At 45.6% G+C, this 17561-nt stretch overlaps 1 protein-coding gene across 5 annotated transcripts in view; it reads left to right on the top strand.

Moving 5' to 3' along the window:
• Positions 1-2590: 2590 nt before the first annotated feature.
• The window catches only part of LOC134452709 (bromodomain-containing protein 4-like), a 33623-nt gene continuing 18652 nt past the window's right edge, over positions 2591-17561 (top strand). For 4 of the 5 annotated variants that reach the window (XM_063203272.1, XM_063203258.1, XM_063203250.1 and 1 more), the window contains exons 1-5: positions 2591-2659; positions 12698-13034; positions 15998-16135; positions 16592-16721; positions 17282-17539. In XM_063203272.1, coding sequence (XP_063059342.1) covers positions 12843-13034; positions 15998-16135; positions 16592-16721; positions 17282-17539 — 718 coding nt within the window. In that variant the 5' untranslated portion in view covers positions 2591-2659; positions 12698-12842. Of the gene's footprint in view, positions 2660-12697; positions 13035-15997; positions 16136-16591; positions 16722-16960; positions 16971-17281; positions 17540-17561 lie in introns of those variants that run through there. The other variant, XM_063203267.1, reaches the window with a different exon arrangement.

Here is a 17561-nt window from a genome sequence, read left to right as displayed (position 1 = left end):
ATTACACTTAGCTGCCGCTTTTACATGCAAAGTGTAGTTAGGTACAGGGAGTTGGTTACAGTCCCTGGAGCAATGTGGGGTTAGGTGCCTTGCTCAAGGACTCTTCAGCCATAGAGGAAGGTGCTGGAAAGGGTGGGATTTGAACCTGCAACCCTCTGATCTAAAGGCCAGCGCTCTAACCATTTAGCCATGGCTGCCCCCATTGAGTGATGGCTGCCCCTATATTATTTCAAGCATATATTCAAGGTCTTATGCAAACAGTCCCTTCTCTAGCCGACCCCCCTGCCCCCTACCTCTGTGTTGGGGACCTGAACCTCAGTTTGGGAACCACTTACACATTGATCAGAGGTTTGCAGGTTTGAATCCCTCTTCAGCAGCAACATTAAAGGTGGTGACAGGGCCACTGATAGCTTTTGTCAGGCCCGGGACAAAGTCAACAAAAAGGACCCCCAACGCAATAAATTAAATTTAATGAGGACCCTATTGCATCTTCTCCCTGGTCCCGGGACAACTCCTCCACCCACCCTCCCAGTAGGCTTCCCTGGGGAATCTGCACCCTCATCCATGGTACAAGTGTCCTTCCTTGAGCACATAAACCAGGGGTGAGGAACCTTTGTCATTTGAGGGCCACTTCAAATCTAATAAAGTCCTCCAAGGGCTGTACTATGATCACAAACCAGGATTTCCCCCTGCACTTTAGGTCTATATTGAAGGTGGTCACCTTTACAACAGACCCTTACCTTCACTAGCTCCCCTGAAAATATAATTTAATTGAATTGCAAATGTAATCTGTGAGATTTCCGTACAAAACACGTCATATTTCATGTGAAACGGCAGAACATTTTTGTTCTATCGGGTAGTGGTGTGGATCGGCACTGCCCTCACGATCCGATTTGATCACGATTCGGGAGGTAGTAGATCCGATTCGATTCGATTCTATTAGATCCAATCCGATTCGATTCAATTCTACAACGCATTGCAATGCATTACATTTCTCCTGAACGCAAAGCAAATGTTCAGCCATGATGAGGAAATACAAGTAGTCAGATACTGAGCAACAATTTATTGGCTGTTTTCTGTATCAGTCTGTATCAGTCTTGCAATGTTTTGAAGTGTTTTTATTTAATTTAACATTCATTTGCTCCCGAAATATCCATGGAAGTAATTGAAACTTAAAAAAATTGCCGGATTGATTCTGGAACTTGCCGGATCTGGATCTGGATCGTCCATGTCCCGGATCGATTCGGATCATTGTTGACAACACTACTATCGGGGGCCGGATAAGACTAGCCTGGTGACACCATCCTATGTACTCCACCCAAAGATTTAGGCTCCGCACAGTCGGCTTTCACCCAGGTTAGGATAAGACTGCCTCAAGGGCTGTTAAACGGACTAGGATCCCCATACTAAGTTACCTACCATGACCTTAACCCACCCTGCACCAGGGCCTGTGCCTAAATAAAGTAGAACTAAAAGGCTTTGGATACAAACATTGTCTGCTTAGTGTAATGTAACAAAAACCAGACTGAGGATCATCCCTCCCTAATTATAGAGGTCGAACTATTTTGAAAAGTTGTATTAATATATCATGTACCGTGCCAGACTAAACTATTTCTGTCCCTTGGGGGTTAGGCCTATTGCAGTTTAAAGTGAAAGCCAATTGGGAAACTTTAACTCCCATTATCATTGTGACACAGCACTCCACAGCACACAAGTGAACACTGCACACTGCACACACACCGAAATTGTATTTATGCCTCATCCGTGCAAGGCGCCCCTAGGGAGCAGTGCGGCAGGACGGTGCCATGCTCAGGGTACCTCAGTCATGGAGGAGAGCACTGGTTGATTACTCCCCCCACCAACCTGGGCTGGCTGGTCGGGAGTCCAACCTTTGGGCTACAAGTCTGACGCCCTAATCATTTACCCATGACTGCCCATTAATTGGTGCTCCTTGAAATTTATGGCGGGATTTGGATGTGGGGTGGCATCCTTGTATTCTCTATGATCAGCTTTAATTTTGTTCTGTCCAAACTGAACTCAACAAGGAACGCCGTCCATGATTGGCCTGCCTCTACATTTTATACTGAGATTATATTAGAAGAAATGACCAGGCTGATCTGGTAACTCTAGCGTCATGTAATGGCCCAATAATGCCAGCGGGGGTCGCTGCTCTCTTTCTTACGTGCTGCCAACACCCTTTGCCTTTATGGCAAACACCTGGAGGACGTGTTGGTTTTCTGTTGTTATTACATTATTACAATAGTTAAAACACTGTAACTATAGCGTCACTGTCTCATTTTCACGTTTTCATACACAATTTCACCCTTGCTGAAATGTAGCCTAAATTGTTGCCTATATCTTGCTGTAGGGCTATTGTTAAATATGTTTGAGTTTGCATTTAATTTTAACACCCTATATTAGCCATACCATACAGATTTAAGTTTATTCCGAGCGCCCTGGTGACAGATACAGTGTATCAGGCATTTTCATAGGAGAAGAGCTTGGGAAGAAACCCCAACCAGAGAGGGAGACAGACCACGGGACGTTCCGCTCATCTTGCGTCTTGACGTCACACGACGTCGCGCAAACGACCGTGTTTGTTCTGGATTCGGGGAGAGAGGAAGGTCTGCGCGCGCTCACTGACAGCTAGGTGAAGAAGGTAAATAAATGAATGTCTTCTTTTTATTTCTGGTCTTTATCCTGTAATTCGTGGTGTTTTTAGACCCACGAACCACATAGGGAATAAGTCGAGGACCATTGAGACATATGTAGGTCGCTGGATGTTGTGGCCGACCGACGCCAAACGGGTGACGAGTTGTACTGGAGGCCTCGCGCCGGTGAGTCTGACACCGGGATAAGATTAAGAATTCGCACTGGTGGTTTGCTAATATTTTTGCTTCTTGACATATGCTTCGATATTTTTTAAATATTGGAACTTGTGGTTTGGGATTTGTCCGTGCTTACATGTGAGTACGACTGTCAAAACGTGCCACGCTCAGTTCTGGGTGTTTATTTGGAGCATAGAGGCCATATTCGTGATGGAAGTTACGTAGATTTGGGAACGTACATTGCGCAAAAGGAGCTTACTGTACGTACATAACTTGCATTGCATAATGATATGGGGAATGGGAAAGCCAGTCCACGTTGTATTCTTGAAAAGTATTTACGCAAACTGCTGCATTGTGAAAGCAAGATACGCATGCACAGAAGAGGCATCTACTAAAGTAATGTTATGCTGTGTTTGTCGCGCTTTCCACGTATTCATTGAAGTTATGGTTCGATTGTTTGGTGAAAAATATGTGTTCAGCATGTCCTTGAAAATATTCTGTTAAATTTGCAGTCGTATGTTGTCCATGGAACATAATGTCACATGCACACCCAGACAAGTTGCTATGCTAACGTTGTGGTGGTATTCAGCTACGTGACAGAATGGCCATAAGTTTTGCCTTGGCCCAAGCGGAACGAGGGAGTTAGCATACTAGCTAATCTCGTTAGCAAACCGTGCTAATAGCAATGTAGGTCAATTGGTATCGAACATGATCTAATCACCTTGCTACCACACCCGTCTTCAATTGTCTCGGTTCGTGCCGGGAGTGAAACTGCTCGCACGTCTATTTGTTTTGAGGTGTCAGTGGGAGATGGCTATGCAATCTTGACTCTGACAGCTCTAGCGCTAGCTGAATAAGACTGCTATTTTGCTAACTAGCTCTGTCCAGGAGGAAACTCAGACGGACGGCGATAACAGCACCTACATATCGATGGAGAGTGCTCGATGGAGCGCTGTCTCCACCAAGATTAATCAATCTCGCATCACCGTGAATGCAATCAACACCGCTGATTGTTTTCAGCGAGGATTTATTTGTTTGCAACGCATAGGTGCCCAAGTCAACTACCCGATTAGCCGTATCTGTGGTGGTGGAGCTGTCATACGCCTCCCTCACCAAAGGTCACTACTGGTTGGTTGCCTCGGAAAATTCTAGCCGAGCCTTCAGACGCAGGACAGTGGAGGCCGCTCGCATAGCAAGCCACCATTTCGCCTGATATCAAGTCCCATACTGAGGGACTTCGACACATTTAGGAGATCTGTCCTGTCGGTGTGGTGTGGTGTTTTAATCATCGCCATCAACTCCCCGCCCCATCTCTGATTTCCTGCATGCTGAGATCTGAGCAGCCATGATTGTTCATCGAAGGGACGGATGGGGGTCCCCTTACAATGATGGCTCTGCTGTGCGCTGAAGTCTGCTGTCATTCTGTCATGTTGATTGCTTCTTTTCATCAGCGATGTTCATTAGTGATGATGGCATCAGTGACCATTTATCCCATCTAGGAGTGGCTCATTCAAGGAGTCCGTCTTGCCTGGGACTTGTTAATCATCTCTGATTTTGTGTGAATGATGATTGTCAGACTGTGGTGGTCAGAATGGTGGTCCCCATTCTCCCCCTTGTGTCCACACACACACACACACACACACACACACACACACACACACACACACACACACTCACTCACTCACAGACAAAGTGCCTGTCATGGCCACTGTCCCTCAGCTCAGCTGCTGGGTGTGTTGGTGTTCTCGAAAAGGTGTGTGTGTGTGTGTTGGGGGGGTTGACACTGTCTGCGTTGTGGCAGCTGTTGCATCCCCAGCATGATGGCACCTCACTTTGGCCTTTGCCACACACCGTAGCGTCTCTTAGATTTCCCCCTTGTCAGACACCGTAGTGTCTCTTAGTTTTGCCCCTTGCTCGACACCGTGGTGTCTTAAGATTTGGGGTCAGAACAGAAGAAGCACCCCCTCTCCCACACTCACCACCACAAGCTGTTTGCTTATGAAATTGGTCATAGAAACACCGTAAGGAAAAGCCATATTCTCAAATAGGAGTGTTATGTGGGGCTGTAACGAAATTGTGTCGAACCGAGAAATCGCAGACTCGCAGAGCCATGATACTGTATCGCAATGCGCCTTTTCAAAGTTCTGTTACCCTTCAGTCCAGAAAACAGCTAACTTACATGATATCATTTGATAGTGCTTCCAAGCTTCAAATCATCATCATATTTTTTTAACTTAAAAAAAGTAACCTATTCTACCGATAAGCTTATATAGTTTTTATTCATCATTTGTACTTAAAAATAATAAAATGTTCACAAATTGTGGATTGTATTGAACCGGTGGTCAAAAATCATATTATGAATCAAATCGTGAATTGGGTGCATAGTTACTGCTCTAGTGTTATGACGATGGTGATTGGTTGGGGGGGAAGGACAACAGTCAGATAAAATGTTTTGGCCAGTGCCATCTTCCAGAGATTGAAACCTTTGGTAGCATCAGCCCGAGAGTGCAAGCCGGGCTTCAGAGGATGTGATCCTCAAAATTGATCAGATAAAAGACCCTGCCGTTTCCAAACGGTTGGACACTCGTCTGCCATGCGGTTGACGCTGGTTGGATTCCCGGGCTTTCCCCTTCTCACTCTCCCCACTTGCTTCCTGTCACCACCTTCACTGTCCTGTCATTCCACGCCAAATCAACAAGAGCCCGCGCACTTAGGTCTCAAAAAATTCTGAAAATATTACCAAATGTACCCACGGTACTTAAAAAAAACACTGTAAATTTATTTGAATGTAAGATGTATACTCTCCATGTTACAGCCAATTTTACTGGGGGAGGGGGGTGCCCATTTTGTTCACACTCTTTTTTTTGTCAAAGTTCACAAGCCCGTAGCTCAATAACTAAACCATGTAGGAAGCTCAAATTTGGCATGCTGGTACATAGATAGGAATAGTTTGTTGCAAAACTGTCAGTTTTGGTCTGTATGATCCTACATCGTCATGGCATCCCCTCAAAGATGATACAAATTGTACTGGAGTTTTTGGCTGTGCTCTGTTTAGGCCTTCAGAAGACATATTTGTGCCCAACATAGCCTCTTGATTTTTTTCCCCTTGTAGAGACAAGTAGGAACACTCTCATACAAATCTAGAAATAGAAAGGAAACCCCATTAGTGTTTGACCAGAAGACCTCACAAGTCTGACAAATCATTTTGGGTGTCATTTTCAGAGCTCCAGAACCCCTTGTGGGATTGTCCACAGATTTTTATTTTATTTTTTTCTTCATTCTCCATGAATTCTTCTTTTTAAAAATGCAAATGAGACTTGTCTTATGTGATGTTTTCTTTTGTAATTTCCAACCTGAACATGGGCAACATGCACATTGAGGGCAATATGTTTTCTATGCATTTCTTCCGCTGCCATCTGCTGGTCAAAAAAAGTAACAACATGACTCCTTGTGCCTGACCTACTGTCTCTTTTGGTGTGCGAACCTGCTCCCACATTGAACGCTCCTGAAATCATTTAAATTGAAAGGGATACCTGCACCCCTGCACAGGGACTCTCTGGTGATCATGTCTGGGCAAAATTTGCATTTGATTATTTAGTCTTTACATTAAATGTTATTGAAATCATATTGCTCTCTTTTTGCATTTTGCCCATGTTCAGGGTGGAAATTACAAAAGAAAACATCACATAAGACAAGTCTCATTGGCATTTTTAAAAAGAAGACTTCATGGAGAATGAAGAAAAATATAAAATAAAAATCTGTGGACAATCCCACAAGGTGTTCTGGTGCTCTGAAAATGACACCCAAAATGATTTGTCAGACTGGTGAGGTCTTCTGGTCAAACACTGATGGGGTTTCCTTTCTATTTATAGATTTTTATGGGAGTGTTTCTACTTGTATCCACAAGGGGAAAAAATCATGAGGCTATGTTGGGCACAAATATGTCTTCTGAAGGCCTAAACAGAGCACAGCCAAAAACTCCAGTACAATTTGTATCATCTTTGAGGGAATGCCATGACGATGCAGGATCATACAGACCAAAACTGACAGTTTTGCAACACACTATTCCCATCTATGTACCAGCATGCCAAATTTGAGCTTCCTACATGGTTTAGTTCTTGAGCTACGGGCTTGTGAACTTTGACCAAAAAAAAAGTGTGAACAAAATGGGCACCCCCCTCCCCCAGTGAAATTGGCTGTAACATGGAGAGTATACATCTTACATTCAAATAAAGTAACAGTGTTTCTCTTAAGTACCATGGGTACACTCAGTAATATTTTCAGAATTTTTTGAGACCTAAGTGTGCGGGCTCTTGTTGATTTGGCGTGGAATGACCCCCCTGTCATAAATAAGGTCGAAGGGACCAAAAAAAAAATTGATCAATTAACTTCCTGGGATCTTCAAGTGAACTTTGGGGACAGCTTTCAAATATGCGGTTGAAGCTTCATGTAGCTTAATGTTTTCTTGACCTGGCCTTGTGATGGTGGATTGAGCATTGTATCATGTGATCTTTAAAGGGTATTTGTGATTTTCCTTCTTGAAAGGTAGGCTATTTGTGTAACTTACTGCTGGGGACACATGCAGGCGGAACAGGCAAAGCAAAGAGAGGCGAAATTCAGTCACCAGGTCGTCAGGGCGAATCAAATCGTTTAAACCATTTATTTTGTCGATTTGATTGTGCTGCAGGCAAAATTTGCTCCTACTTTGCATAATATTGAACTTGGCTGAATATTTTCGCTTCACTTCTCGTCCTCCCCTGTTCGCTGGCTTTCCCCCACTTTGCTTCCTTCATAGGAATGAACGGTGAAGTTTGCTTCGCTTAGCCAAATTTGCTTGTATGTGTCCCCGCTCGGCGTTTAACTATGGACACCATGAGAACTTAATGCACACTGTGCTGTTTTTTAAAGACATATTTGGGCTTTTTAGGCCTTTATTCATGACATGACAGTGAGATGGACAGGAAACGTGGAAGGGCCGGCAAAGCACCCGGGCCGGACTCGAACCCGACTCGCCGGTGTAGCAGTGCAGTGCCCTACCGCTTGAGCCACGGCAGGTCCCTCTGCTTATTTTCTTGCATTTTGGCCTCCGCCAATCCCAGCTCTGAACACGCTGTACTACCAAATCGAATCCTCAAATCAGGGAGGAATGGGCAAGCTTGAAATCAGCCAAAGCATGGACATTATTTGTGCATTATATGTGCATTTTTTTTCTCGTATTAAAAAAAAATACATTAATAGGAAAATAGTAGACGATAGGGTCATTTCTTGTGAAATCGGATGCTTTGGGTTCCGACCATCTCAGATTTTCATTTTAATTTGGCCCCAAAGTGTCTGGTTTCACATGAAATGACCCAATGGTAACCTAAGTACTGCATCATAGTGATGTTAAATCTTACATAGACACAAATGTCTCTTTTTCTCTTTCGCTCGCTGTCTCTCTCTCTCACACACACACACACACACACACACACACACATTACATTACACTTAGCTGACACTTTTATCCAAAGCGACTCAGTTATTAAAGTACAGGGTATTGGTTACAGTCCCTGGCACAATATAGGGTTACTTGCCGATACCGAGTACCAATACCGATACCTTTACCACCAAAATACAAAGAAAATAAATGCATGGCCTTGTTTTTTTCCACCTGTGATATTTGTATTGGCCATTTCCATGTAGATTTAAATGTTAGTAAAGGTATGAGGTGGCACTTTTTTCCATGCTGCTTTCAAGTCCACAGAACGTCACAAGATTTTGCATTGTTTTGTGTAATAGCAGTATCGTTCCTGGTATCGGCAAGTGCTTGACGAGTACGAGTACGAGTACAATGAGCAGTATCGGGTGCCGATACCGATACCAGTATCAGTATCGGTGCATCCCTAGTTAGGTGCCTTGCTCAAGGGCTCTTCAGCCATGGATGAAGATGCTGGTAAGGGTAGGATTTGAACCTGCAACCCCCTGATCTAAAAGCCAGCACTATAACCATTGAGCCATGGCTGCCCTCTTGCTGTCTGTCTTTCTCTGACTCTAATATTGTCTATTTCAAATGTGTTGCCCAATATTCCTGTGATGTAACACCCATTCGGTGGAACTTGAAAGATTGTTGGTCATTGTGATCTAATGGTGTGTGTGTGTGTGTGTGTGTGTGTGTGTGTGTGTGTGTGTGTGTGTGTGTGTGTGTGTGTGTGTGTGCGCGTGTGTGTCCATTTGTGAATGAATGAGTAAGTCAAGGAAGCAAAGGTAGCTAGAGGGGGGCTGAACTACCTGGAAGTCTGTCTAGCATTTGAGGAAGAAAAAGCTTTGTGTGTGTGCGTCTCTGTGTGTGTCTGTGTGTTTTAAGAGAGAGACAGTGGCAGAAACCCAGTGGCAGTTCCAGCTACTGATGGGAATCGAAATAAAGGGTGGCGAGAGAGAGATGATGCGTGCGCGTGTATGACTGGGTATTTTTAAGTCGTGCATTTGAGGAAGTTGGGCCGTGAGAGGCAGCTGCCTCCTGAAAGGGCTCACAGATACACCCTCCCCTCCTCTGTTGCTGACCAGCTCTTTCCCTCATAGGTTTTGTGGCTTTGCTGATCTTGTTTTGTCGCTTTGCTAATCTCTACTCTTCCCCTGAAGTTTGATTTTTTTGGTAGTCAACTTTTATGGTATTCCTGGTTTGTCAAAGACGGTGGAACGGTGTGGAGGAGCAACGCGAGAGTGGGTGAACGAGGAGAATTAATGGATGGTCGCCGCCTTTAATAGAGGAACATCATTCCCCACAGCACAGCACACAAGGCAGCTCTGGATTATCCTCTTGGGGTTCTGGGATTCTTCCTATGCATCGCAATTCACAACCACTAGCTCTTTGCTTGTCTTTCGAGATCATTTGTTTACTATTTTCATTTTAGGAAAGGTCAGGATATTTTTTTAGTTTGTTTCCTGTTCCTTCTCCACTTTCGGCTTTGCGTGTTTTATGTTTTTGACAACTGGGATTCTTATTAGGAATTGGAGCCACTAGGTTTTCACTTTTTCAACTTTCAAGATCATTTGTTGACTGGTTTCAGTTTCAAGGACTTTTTCTTTTTAGTTTATCGTGTTTCATTTTCACTTGCGGCTTTTTTTCAGTTTTCCTAACACTTCCTAGTTTGATCCTGTGGATTTGATGCCTTCACAGAGTGTTTTCATCAGTCCTCTTCCAGACATGGCTTAAATACGCGTATTCACCTCCTTTTAAAGTCCGAGGTCCTTGCACAACTGTCATTTATCAACCTCCAAATGGACTCATTGAATGCTGGAGATCGCATTTCTCTTCGTACTGTATGGTGAATATTTTTGAGGGAGTCTGTTGCAGACAGTTGTTTTGTGGCTGCCATTATTCGTAATTGGCTTGGCTCTCTGTTCAGTGTAGTTAAGCTTACCATCCGTTTGGCTTGACTTGGCTTTGCTCTGGGACCAGTGTGACCAGCAGAGATCTCCAAAAGCGTCTGTGTGGATTCTGTGCGGGTTCCCCTGAAGAGTGTGTGGATTTTTGGATTTTTTTTTTTTACTATGGATTCCCCGTCCTAAAAGGCGTGCGTGCCTGCGTGTGTGTGGATTCTATGTGGAGTTTCCCAAAGTCTGGACTGGAGTGTGTGTGTGTGCGTGCGTGTGTGTGTGGGTTTCTGGAGTTTCTCTGGGACTCTGCCGATATCCGTGGATGGTGATGGGGAGTGGGCAGTCTAGCGGTTATACTGTCTCTCTTCCCTCTCCCAGTTGACGTTAAGGTTCTCCTCTGTCCAACGGGATTGCCAGAAGCCTAACCCCCTACTCGCTCTCTTTCTTTTTGTGTCCCTCTCTATCTCAATCTCAATCTCTTCTTTATTTTTTCGTTCCCCGCTTACTCGTGTATTCTCTGGTCACACCTTTACCCCCTTGTGCTTGCGACATGCGTTCCGAGACCAGCACGTTCCTTGACTTTCAGAAGTTGGACTCTCTGTTAGAGGAAATTACTAAACATTCTGTCTCTGTGCAAAGGTAATGGTCTCACATAATTTGTCCCTCTCTGACACACACTCGCTCGCACGCACGCACGCACGCACGCACGCACACACACACACACACACACACACACACACACACGCACACGCACACACACACAATACCCACTACACATTAACAGATGAAAACGTACACACACACACACACACAGACACACACACACACACACACACACACACACACACACACACACACACACACACACACACACACACACACGCGCGGTCCATGCATAGACACGCCAATATCAGTATCAGTATCAGTCAAAGTTCATCCTGGACAGCGGTGTGAAAAGCTTGTTTAGATATTCACCTGACATGCTGTGTTATTGAGTATCTGTCTGTCTGTCTGTGCAGCAGATAGGAAGGGAAATAGAGATGACTGGTCGTGACGTTGTTGGACACATCATGCTGGTGGTTCCTGTTTCATTCTGTGTGTGTGTGCGTGTGCGTGTGCGTGTGTGCGTGTGCGTGTGTGTGTGTGTGTGTGTGTGTGTGTGTGTGTGTGCGCGTGCGTGAGCGTGAGCGCGTGGCACATACAGTATGAATATATAGAGAGCGAAGCCAGACTTGTCAGACTTGTTTTACCCGCAATTGTCATCTGTCACACCACCAGTGTTGTTGATACCTTTTACACCGTCAGGCACCCACACATGCAAACACAGTTTCCAAAGTGCACAGTTGTTCCCACTATAATGCCCTGTCACACTCCTAATAGCTTCTCCATTGATGTTATGTTTTGGAACTTGTGAACTGTAACTTGTGTGTCTTAAGTTGACTCACTGGTCTGACTCGTGAGAGATGGTGTGTGTATTGTCTTGAGAATTAAAAGCCTGTAGTGATATTATATGATTTTATTGACATGGAGAATGTTATTTTATAAAATGCAGGACACTTAAGCTTAGAATTAGGGATGCACAATTAATAAAAACAATCGAAAATCCTGATTTAAATCGTGATCTCGAAATTGTGATTTCATTTGGGATTTAATCGTGGCAAGCGTCCTTGAAGCCAGGACATACTGACAGGCTAGTGTTTCTGGCCAGAAATCTGTCCAGCTAAGTTTCATGCTATTGCCTTTTACATAATTATTACAATTCAGATTTATTTTGCTCATCCCGTAAATAGTAATTTGTTTGATTATCATTTTCATGTATCAATTTTCAATTGATTTTCACTTTTCCATAATTGTGCAACCCTACTTAAAATAGAACTTGAAAAAATTATCTGATAGTTATTTTGTTATGATCTTCATCACTTCTTTCTATTCTTCCTCTTTGCCGCTTCTTTCTCCTCCCCTTTCTCTCATCCTCATCATTCACTCCCTCATTCTTCTCATCCTCTCTATCACCTTTCTCTTCCTCCTCCTCGTCCTCTTTCCTTCCCTCCTCTTCCTCCCTTTTTATTCCCTCCTCTTCCTCCTCATATTGCTCCTGCTCGTCCATCTTCTTTTTTCTTCACCTCCTCCTCCAACGCTTTCCTCCTCCCTGCATCCTTTTCTCTTCCTTCTTTTTCTCCTCCTTCGCTCTACTCCTCCTCTTCTCTTCGCCTGTTCTCTCCTCCTCCTCTTCTCCGCTCCTCCTATTCTCAACTCTTCCCCCTTCTCTCCTCCTTCCTTGTCCCCCTTCTCTCCTCCTCATTTTCCCCTCCTCCTTCTCCTCTCCTCTTCCTCACCTTCCCTCTCCTCCTCACCTCTCCGCTCTCCTCTTCTCCCCCTCCCCTACTCCTACTCCCCATCCTCTCCTCTCTTCTCCTCTCCTCTTCCTCGCCTTCCCTCTCTGCTCTCCTCTTCTCCCCCTCCCCTACTCCTCCTCCCCATCCTCTCTTCTCCTCTCCTCTTCTCCTCTGCAGTGAGGAGGATGACTGCTCCACCTCTGGCTGCTCACTCCAGCCTCCTCAAGCTCCTCCCCTGCTGACTCCCCACCACCACCGCCACCGCCACCACCTCCTCCTCTTTGCCCCGCCCACCCCTCTCCCAGCTCGGCCAATCGGCAGCATGGGGGACGGCCTGGAGCCCCGCAAGTGTCCAATCCCCATGCCGGTGCTGGAGACCAGCCACCCGTCCCGCCCCCCCAGGCAGACCAACCAGCTGCAGTACCTGCTGAAAGTGGTGCACAAGACGCTGTGGAAGCACCAGTTCGCATGGCCCTTCCAGGCACCCGTAGACGCCGAGAAGCTCAACATTCCGGTGAGGCTCTCTTCTACTACACTGTCTTTGAAACGGAAATATGGTTTGAAATGGACTGCCTGTTCAATGTGTGTGATGTGTTCAGGGTTTCCGCTACATTCAATTCACAGTGGCGGGCCGCCACGCCTTCGTTATGCCCCACCACCCCTCGGAAAAATTCGGAGACCTGTCAGGTTTCTAGCAAGCGCAAACTTGCATTGGGCTACGGCGCTATGATTTAGGACCGCTTACAGAGTAACGGCGTCCTGTCTGTATTTATTTGTACAATTAAGACAGATCAATGTCAGTAAGCTATCCCTTCTGCCACACTTGACACTTTTTCGTGGATTTTTGACGGTTTTTACTTTTTAGTCATCTCTGTGAGCTCTGCGTTAGATTTCAGCGATATCTCAGCGCTATAGAGGGTCGGAAATGGCACCTTGGGTGGCATGCGACGGCATGAGTTATGTCCAAAAGTAGCCTATTGTGTTTGCTAAAAGCCATCATAGTAAAACTAGTTCACAATTAAAAGCAAAGAACTAGACCTATTTGATTTCCTCCATTTACTTAAGACCTGATGTAAAACAGGAGGAATTTTCTATCAAGGAAAGGAAATATGCCGCTTTTTAGTCATTGAGCTACTGCGTAAAGTTCTGTGACGTTCCGTTCAAGTTACGTGCGCTAAGAAACATCATCTAAGTCTGACTGAGAGAACTGTTAACCACACTTCGGATAGTTCCAAATGTCGAAGTTGTTATAAGCCTAAGCTCTCTGCGTGGCTAAGCAATGATACTCTTGATTTATTATAAAATAAAAGGGGAGAACCGCGTGCCTCAACGTTTAGGCTACGTTAAATTACATAATACATATGGGTCTTGATATGACAAATTAATGTCCATATGCTTTATCATCTTTGAAAATAACCGTTCAGTAAAGCATGTTCACGCGTCCCGACTGTCCTGCGTAATTCTGTTATAGCCTAGCTTCTGCTGTGCAGACCCGTGTCATCCAAAAAATCCTATTATTCCCCCTTGTGTCCGTGGCGTGCACAAAGCAAAATGCTGTGTCTCTCAAAATCTGTTGTTTATTTAACATAAAACAACGCATAAAATAACGGCATCCTTGCACGTCCTTCCAGCGGTCTAGTTTTTGACTTTCGGCGTCCCTCTCGCTGTTATCCAAAATGCGTTTTCAATTAACCCTTGAAGCGCCGCGGCAACAGGGACTGTAGGCTTCAGTAGCCTAGCTATTGAATTGGGCTTTTGGGCTGAACATCTACCATTGAAAACACTGAAATATGAGAGACATACTACATTTTCACAGTCAACATGCAACATTTAAACGTAGGCTTAAAATAACTGGCTATGGTGTGATTTTGCTTAGGCTAGCCTATGTTAAAAATATCCAAATAGCCTATCCATTCATATTTTTCATTCATATCTTATTTTGTGCCTTTTTGTTTCATTAAACATCATTTGTAGGCCTCCTTAAAACTGTTAAATATAAAGAAACCTGCTGTTTCAGTGCAGTAGCATATGACTGCATTATTATTAGGCCTACTGCAGTAGGCTATTGGTGTGTTTTTGTAGGTGTGAATGCAGTTATTTACAGGAAATGTGATACGGTTACACTCCTGGGGAAAAAATATTTTACAGAAAGGGTGGCACGATCTTTGCATCTCTGGTTACATTATTAAGGAGAGAGTTTGGGTCCTATAGGCAGTAGCCTGATCAACTGACTATTATAACACATTTTTTGTGATACATCATTGGTTCCCAACCTGGGGGCCGGCCCCCAGGGGGTCTCCTTGGCTGGCGGGGTCGTGCCACCGTGCCTTCAAGAAAATCCTGGGGGAAACCCTGGTTTTGTTGTGACATGTTGTCTTGCGTATGAGTTGACGCGACTTACATTTGTATGTGAAGCACATTCATTATGCCTCGTTCAGACCAAGAGTGAACTACGCTGCCTGGAAGCAGAGGTAGCAGAAGAAGTTTCGCTTTGAAATCGCTGTATTCGCTCTGGACGCGGCATTGACACGTTTGATTTAGCTAATCACATTACGGCTCTGACTTGACAGCCTGGGACATTCGTTGATATGAACATTCCAATTGGTTTTCGCCGAACCGCCTCATAGCTCATTACCATAAGATTAGCTGACTTTTTATCATAAAAATTTGCTCTGGTCGCTCAGGAAGCTTCGGCCCTGGCAAATTCGCTCTGGTAGCGCGGATCGCACACCCTTCATAGAGAAATAATGACTTTCGTCGCTCTGTTTGCGTTGGCCGCTACTGGTGGTTATTCATGCCGGATGCTGCGTATCGCTACATTGACCCTAGTGGCGGGAGCTGCATGACTCAACATCCAGGCACATGAAATTTGAGATTTTTTAAATCAACAGTGGTGGTATGTTAGAGCTGAATGAATTTACTCTTATGCAAGATGAGAGTCTTGGCTTTGAAGTACAATTTATTTATCTTTCAGAGGCTGAGATGTTTAGGTTTTTATAGGCTGACACAGCACTTTTTCCCCAACAATGGCTTAGTTGTCAAGCAGCAGGCGTTTTTGCAGCTGTTTTAGGCATGAATGGATTAGCGGGCAGTCATGGTTGAGCGGTTAGGGCGTCAGACTTGCATCCCAGAGGTTGCCGGTTCGACTCCCGACCCGCCAGGTTGGTGGGGGGAGTAATCAACCAGTGCTCTCCCCCATCCTCCTCCATGACTGAGGTACCCTGAGCATGGTACCGTCCCACCGCATTGCTCCCCATGGGGCGCCACTGAGGGCTGCCCCCTTGCACGGGTGAGGCATACATGCAATTTCGTAGTGTGCAGTGTTCACTTGTGTGCTGTGGAGTGCTGTGTCACAATGACAATGGGAGTTGGAGTTTCCCAATGGGCTTTCACTTTCATTTTCATTACATTGGAACTGTATGAAATCCTATAACTAAAATGCCTTGTCTTGTCTTGGTGTATGTGTTGTGTCTCCAGGACTACTACAAGATCATCAAGAGCCCCATGGACATGGGTACTATCAAGAAGAGGCTGGAGAACGGCTACTACTACAATGCCCAGGAGTGCATACAGGACTTCAACACCATGTTCACCAACTGCTACATCTACAACAAGGTACATGCTCTCTTTCTTGCCGTCTGTCTGTCTCTGTGTCTGTGTGTCTCTCTCTTTCTCTCTCTCTCTCTCTCTCTCTCTCTCTCTCCCCCTCTCTCCCTCCCTCTCCATTTCTCTCTCTCTCTCTCTCTCTCTCTCTCTCTCTCTCTCTCTCTCTCCCCCTCTCTTTCTCTCTCTCCTCCACACATTCACACAGGGATACATACTCCTACATCCTTGATTTATTGCATTAAATGTACATGGACCCACACCAGTGGTTCAGTATCAGTGTCGGCCTGCAAATACTGTATACTCTTCCTCGTACAGAGAATTTGTATTTTAAACCTGTGTGCACGTGTGCGTGTGTGTGCGTGTGCTTGTGTGCATGTGCGTGTGCGTGTGTGCGTGTGCGTGTGCGCGTGTGTGTGTGTGTGTGTGTGTGTGTGTGTGTGCTCCTGTGTGTGTGTGTGTGTGTAGCCCGGTGACGACATCGTGCTGATGGCGGAGGCTCTGGAGAAGGCCTTCCTGCAGAAGATCTCCGACATGCCCCAGGAGGAGGTGGAGATCGCCGTGGCCAAACAGAACCGCGGGCGCAAGAGGGACCCAGGTCAGCGTCCGCACTCTAGAACTCACCAAACATTCTACTGTTGTCATAACTGTACTACAGTTGTATTCTAACAATCAAACCAAGAACTGTTGCTGCAACAGGGACCCATTTCAGCAGCAGAGCTTTAGAATACGCCAAACATTGTACTGTTGTCATAACACTGCTATAACACTGTAACACTAGTGCAGTCAGTTACTACAATACTACAACTGTAACAAACCAAGAACTGCAGCCGCAAGAGGGACCCAGGTCAGCAGCGGCACTCTAGAACACACCAAACATTCTACTGTTGTCATAACACTGTACTACAGTTGTATTCCAACTAACAAACTAAGATCTGCGGACGCAAGAGGGTCTCCGGTCAGCAGCATGCAACAAACTAAACATTCTAGTGTTGTCAGGACAACTTATTCAGTGTAATTAATGAATTAAGAATCAGGCCAAGAGGAGGGACTTGGATCAGCAGCATTCTAGAACACACCAAACATTCTACTGTTGTCAGGACCACAGTCACCTTTTGACTAACCTTGTCTTCCATCTCTCCTGTTCTCTCCCCCCAGGTCCCCCTGCGTTGCCGCTGGGTCCCTCCATGCCCCCCACTCTGCAGGCCCCTCCACCCATGGCCCCTACGTTGGCCCCTGCTCCCCTGCTGCCCCCCTCCCTGGGGCCCCCCAGCCACCTCTCCAGCATGCCCTCCTCCAACCACCACTCCAGCATGCCCCCCAACCTCGGCCCCCCAGGCATGATCTCCACCATGGCCCCCACACTGGGGCCCCCGGGCATCATCTCGACCATGGCCCCCACTCTGGGACCCCCAGGTAGCGACGCACATTACATGAC

The sequence above is a fragment of the Engraulis encrasicolus genome, chromosome 1 (genome assembly GCF_034702125.1).
Source record: "Engraulis encrasicolus isolate BLACKSEA-1 chromosome 1, IST_EnEncr_1.0, whole genome shotgun sequence".
Taxonomy (NCBI): domain Eukaryota; kingdom Metazoa; phylum Chordata; class Actinopteri; order Clupeiformes; family Engraulidae; genus Engraulis; species Engraulis encrasicolus.
Note: the sequence above shows the minus strand (reverse complement) of the source record. Positions and strands in the feature narration are given on the sequence as shown.